The 6328-nt window shown below is 29.2% G+C and overlaps 1 protein-coding gene across 1 annotated transcript; it reads right to left on the bottom strand.

Moving 5' to 3' along the window:
- Window positions 1–970: 970 nt before the first annotated feature.
- On the bottom strand, window positions 971–1724 carry LOC142553494 (protein transport protein Sec61 subunit beta). Its single transcript, XM_075663783.1, has one exon. The coding sequence runs from the start codon at window positions 1573–1575 to the stop codon at window positions 1264–1266; it is 312 nt and encodes a 103-aa protein (XP_075519898.1). The 5' UTR covers window positions 1576–1724; the 3' UTR covers window positions 971–1263.
- Between the last annotated feature and the right edge of the window lie 4604 nt (window positions 1725–6328).

The raw sequence follows: 6328 nt of genomic DNA, 5'->3' as shown, positions 1-6328 counted from the left end.
TTGCATGTCGAGTATTCTTTTATTTGTTTCGAAAAATCAAGGGATAAAAATAAATGAACAAAAATTATCTCGTTCAAATTATTCTATCAATTCTAAATAAATATAAAACTCATTTTTCTTACAATTGTTTCATATGTAATTCGACATAGAACACACACATATATATATATATATATATATATATATTGTTGAGTTTAATAATTGTTCATGTTAATTATAACAATCGAAACGAAACGTAATACTTGAGTTGTTGTACCGTTAAAAAAATTTGTATTACACTATTACCAACAACTATAATTTTTTGTAAATCAACATGCGCTCGATCCTATAATTAATATCAGACCCGAAATCACAAGTTATATTTTGCAAAAATACAATTATCGAATGAGATTTTTGGATAGAATAATCGTTCATAATACGTGATACTTGAACTGTTCTACTATTTAAAAAAATTGAATTATACTATTATAATCATATATAATTTTAAGTAAAACATCGGACGTTCGGTCTTTACACATGAATCCGAACTATACGGATACAACAATTTTAGCATTATTTAAAACGGACGAAAATAGCTACAGATGAGTCAGAGTAACAATGACTAAAATTTATCTAGCATCACCTTGTGCGATTCAAAAATGGATAAATTGTAAAGCATAAAAGATTTGTGCGACGAATCCATCCTACCGATATTCACTGTAAAAAAAATAAAGCATAAAAAATAATAATTTTTCAAGAATGACCAAAATAAAAGATCCGTCTCACAACATACTAAATAGACCGTTTTACACAAATTTTTGTCAAATTCCTGACATACATTCCATGAATTTGTAATAAAGATTTCTGGTCATCAATTCGTGAAGTGTTTTAGCAAAAAAACAAAAATAAATCAGACTAGTGGTTCTTGCGAGTATGATGTACCCACTCAAGATCTCACTGACAAATGTTTTTAAAACAAAATCATCAATGATGCTCAAAGGAAGAAAACGGATACGGCAATCCTCAGTTTAAGTAACAAAAAACTGAATACGGAGTAGATAGATATCGGTGAAATTATTGGAACTAGCTAAGTTAAGCTCAAGCCCCATCACTACAAATCAGAATTCAGTAACACAAGATCTGGACGTGAGCTTCTCTTTTATGATGATGCATTTCTTCCAAATTCAAACACCTTTTCGAAAAAGTCGATTTTAAAAAACTAACCGTGGGCTCGTCAGTTATTACATCGATGAACCCGAACCCGCGATCCGATCTACAGTAGGCTCAGGCTTCGGATCTGTAGCGGTAGAACTTCCCAATGACGTGGAGAGCGGTGACGAAGCCGATGAAGCAGAGACTCATCACCAGAACCATCGTAGGGCTGATTTTCATCCCCGGCGCGTCATCCGTGTAGAAGCGAAGCATGTTGGCACCAGATCCAGCACCACCGCCGACGTCAGAGGAGGATCCGCTTCCAAGCCTGCGACGGCGCATTCCAGCCGTGGCGGCGGCGGAGCCGCGCGGGGCCGCTCCCACGACACCCGGGCGAGAGGCGGTTCCGGAGGAAGCTTGCGATTGGGAAGAACCGCGTACCATCGTCAATCAATGTACTGGAGGTGTGGGTAAAGGCAATAAATTTTCGGAGAAATCAATAGGATAATCATAATTATATAATATAATATTGAAAATCGGAAGTTGTTTGGATAAACATGATCAGAAATTACTTCGTGAAATGGTGTACCAACGCCGAGGGTGGACTTTACTCAATCTTCGATAGGTCTTTTTTTTTATTTTTAAGTTAAATAAATAAAAGATCGATTTCACAAAAATACGAATCATAAGAATTATGAGTTAAAAACAGTACGCCCGAAAATTCAAAACCATCATGGACCATGACCCGATTAATTGGGCTGCACTAGTTCTGTCCAGAATCCTAGCTTTTTCGAGTGGATTGACCTTAATGAAATTTTAAATTTCTGGGATATGAAATATCTGTAGAAGGGTTATTAAAAAAAAAAAAACTTGCGTGAGACGGTCTCACGGATCGTATTTTGTGAGACAGATCTTTTATTTGAGTCATCCATCAAAAAATATTACTTTTTATGCTAAGAGTATTATTTTTTATTGTGAATATCGGTAGGGTTGACCCGTCTCACAAATAAAGATTCGTGAGACCGTCTCACAAGAGACATAGTCTATTAAAAATAGCATCCTACAAATATTACTTTTATAACTAATATTAATTTATTTCCTAATATTATTTATTATTATTATTATTATTATTATTATTATTATTATTATTATCGTTTCCAATATTATTCTATTAATTATTTGATTATATCGTGGGGAAAAATTAATCGACGTAAGTTGAAAATATTTATGACAAAGATTATTTTTCGTTCAGATCCAACAATGTCATATTACTACCGAAATTCAAATTTATCTTATTAAAACAATAAAATAAAAAACACATTTATAAATATAGCAAAAAAATAATATAAATTTATTTCGTCTGATATATATCTAGAACATAGCATTAGTAAAATTATTGGATACATATATTATACATACAGATTAATAGATCAAAATATACGATACATATACATTAAGCATCATTATTTAAATTACTTAATTTTTATTATAATTAACAATATTATTAGTTTATTGTTTATATTTCTACAGATTATGGATTTAATTTTATTATTCTTTTATTATTAATATTATTAATACCAATTTGTCCTTATAATTTAGTATTATACTTATTTATCGTCATTGATCTAATTTTTATTTTATCATAAAAATAATGATTTAACTAATTATTATTATTAATATCATATTATAATTTTATTAATTGTTAGTGTTACATCATCGGTGCTCACATAATACAATATATTAAGGCTCCGTTTGGTACGTGTGATAGGATAAGTAAATGATTAATAATTAGAGTGATTAAAAAATGATATATATGGATTAATAGTATGGTGGGATAAATAACATGGTGTTTGGTATAATTTTAAAATGATGGATTAATTTTGTAAATTTTATTGTAATGACTAAAATGCCCCAAATGCTAATTAAATATATATTCTTAAAATAATTGGATAGATAATTAAATATTTATAATTAAAATTTACATTTATTAAAATTAATTTAAATATATTTATTAGAAATAAATTTGTAAATATGCATTTATTTTAATAATTAAAATAGCAATAATATTTTGAATGTTAATGTTAAATAAAATTTTAGTAATAATTACAATATTATTGTTTTTTCATTAAATATTTATAATTAATAATTAAAATAGTAGTAATATTTTGAATATTGCTTTTAATGTTAAATAAAGTTTAGTGATATTATAATATTATTGTTTTTTTAAATAATTATAAATATTCTTAAAATAATTAAATAGATAATTAAATATTTATAATTATAAATTATGTTTATTAAAATTAATTTAAATATATTTATTAAAAATACATTTGAAAATATTACGATAATCATTAAACACAATTTAAATATTATTGTGGTGTGTTGATAACTTATCACACTTAATTTGTTAGATTAATAATCAAATAATTAATCATAAAATTAGGTCTTAAACCAGGTCAAAATGATTATTAATATATCTTAAAATTTTAACCAAACATTAGATAAGTATGTGAGTATTCATCTATCCTTATTTAATCACATCAACCAAACATACTTTAGAGGGATGTCTACTCTATAGTGGACCAGCATTATCACGGGCCCATCCAATTTTTATGGGCTGTTAAAAAATGAACCAAACATGGGATGAAGGATGATAACTTATTAATCATTTAGTTATCAAGTGCACCAAACTATGCCTAAAACTCTCATACTACTATATATTTTTGTGGTGTTATAAAGAAACGATGAATTCACATGATCCAATAATATTGGAGTAGGAGAGAAACACTTTCGGTGTAGCATAGATTAACCACAATTGTTAAATACTCGAATTAGTCGTTTGTACGGAAGTTTACTACCCAATGTTATCGTTAAATGCTCGAATTACAAGTTCACAATTGATCTCACTCATGCTATATTGGTAGCTATACCATAACATTACTTTCAAATACGTCATATCTTTAGGAGCATGAGAATTTTTCGAAAAGTCAAATATCTTAACCCTTCTAATTTCTGGGTCGTAATTCTACAAGTACGTGCAGCTTTTCAATCAAAATAACATATCGCGTTATAACTTAAACAAATAATTATATTCGCAAAATATGTTTTACCAAACCAAATTTTTTAGGAGTAGGTCTCTTGTTAGACCGTCTCGCGAATTTTTATCTTTGAGACGGGTCAACCCTACCGATATTCACAATAAAAAGTAATACTCTTAACATAAAAAAGTAATACTTTTCATGTATGACCCAAATAAGAGATCTGTCTAACAAAATACTACCTGTGAGATCGTCTTACATATATTTTTGTCAATTTGTAGACACTATTTGATTCGTGTGCTAATATGATAAGGGTAAATATGTGAGAATGAAAAATTGAAAAATAAGAATAACATAATTTTTTTTTAACTTAAATTATGATATAACTAATACCAAATACTGGATGAAATAAATGATCCCGAACCAACGGGTGGCTAGTGCAAGTGTTGTATACATACCAAACCTCCAACAACCAAAAAGGTATACATAATGATAATGACAAGAAACATGTTATGTTAGAACAAGGACTCAACATGGGACAACGACAAGACTCATTTGGTCAAATTGTCAATTCAAAGAGAGAGGCCCACATATAATAAAAAAATCCAAGCCCAAAATATAATGGGCAGGCCCACAAAAGCCCTCAAATCATACCGAGCCAGCGATTGATGATTAAAGTTGAAGGCCCAGCTTTGGGATAATATAGGAGACATGTCGGGCTATTGCGAGTGCTGGCAACCACTAAATAACTTCATCCTAACAAAACATCATAAGCTGCGAGGAATCTCGATAGATTCTATGCTGCACTCAGTTGGATATCGTTTGATGGAATATGTGTAGTGTTTCGAGTTCGTGAATACGACGACACATGATTTTTATTTTTAACGGTAAACGATTCTGTTATCGGACTATCGGATCACTAAATCTTGAATTTTCTGGTGCAACTCTATGTACATATACTAATATTATGAAATATATAGTGATAATTGATGGATATGTTTTTTACCAATTTGGATGGCACATCGCACCGACGAAAGTAGAGGCAGCTGCGAGCTAATTCTTGATTAAAACGGCACCTTTTTATTTGGTCACAATATATAAAATAAAAAGTCCAATTAAGAACCGTGGCCAAGTTTAAACAAATGCCGGAAATGTAATACATCACTCGGAAACACTCGTACGAAAACCACAATTTGTCTGGAAAATCATCGTAGTTTCCAAAATGTCTGGTTCCGGGCGTCGTTGATTTTGTATTTTGCCCTTGTTTTGAAACATATGGCGCAAATTATATCGGACCTAGGAACTTGCATTAAAATTTAAAAAAAAAATTTGGACGATTTTTTATGAGATGTTATCTAATTAGTAAATGTATTTATTTTAGTATATACTCATTTTATGGTATACTTACTTTATTAAGTATTTTGTGGACGGTCTCGCGAATATTCATTCGTGATACGGATCCATATTTGAAATAATAATTAATAATTTCGAAACAAAAAATAATATTTTTTTATGGGTGACTCAAATAAAATATGTATCTCATAAAATTGACTAATGATATCGTCTCATAAAAATTTGTGTTACAAAGAAATATTTATCTAAGCGAGAGATTATATCATGGTATATCAAAATTAGAATAACTATTGTGGTACGAATATTTTGGGTATTATGCATCATGACATCAAAATATCACCATCACTACCCCTTAAATTTTTAATAATATTTGTGTATATGATGGTAAGATTAGTACCCGATTTCCTTATTTTCGAATTTCTTCAATTTAATTTTGTTAGTTTTAATGTTTTATTGTCATTCATGTTTCATCGGAATTCGAACTGTTTATTGAGTTATTTTTAAAATAATATTTTACATTATTTTAAACATTTAAATAATCAATTTATTATCATTCGCATCGAATAATGTTTAAATAAAATATTAATATGTACATACAATATGTATGGATATGTATTTCGTGCATGGGAAAGCTTTGTCGATCAACCTGACAACTGACTTAGACAATGTAAACTGGATATATATCCAAGTTTAAACTTAATTATCTTATCGACTTGTGCAATTTTATGGAACAATTGATGGTGGATTATTTAAGTAAATCACCAAAATTTTGTAAGGTTTTCTTTTCGGGAAGTCAATTAAGTGTG

The sequence above is a fragment of the Primulina tabacum genome, chromosome 8, assembly GCF_025594145.1.
Source record: "Primulina tabacum isolate GXHZ01 chromosome 8, ASM2559414v2, whole genome shotgun sequence".
Taxonomy (NCBI): Eukaryota; Viridiplantae; Streptophyta; class Magnoliopsida; order Lamiales; family Gesneriaceae; genus Primulina; species Primulina tabacum.
Note: the sequence above shows the minus strand (reverse complement) of the source record. Positions and strands in the feature narration are given on the sequence as shown.

Coding starts and splice junctions, on each gene's coding strand:
- LOC142553494 (XM_075663783.1), bottom strand. CDS start 1,575: ATGGTACGCGGTTCTTCCCAATCGCAAGCTTCCTCCGGAACCGCCTCT.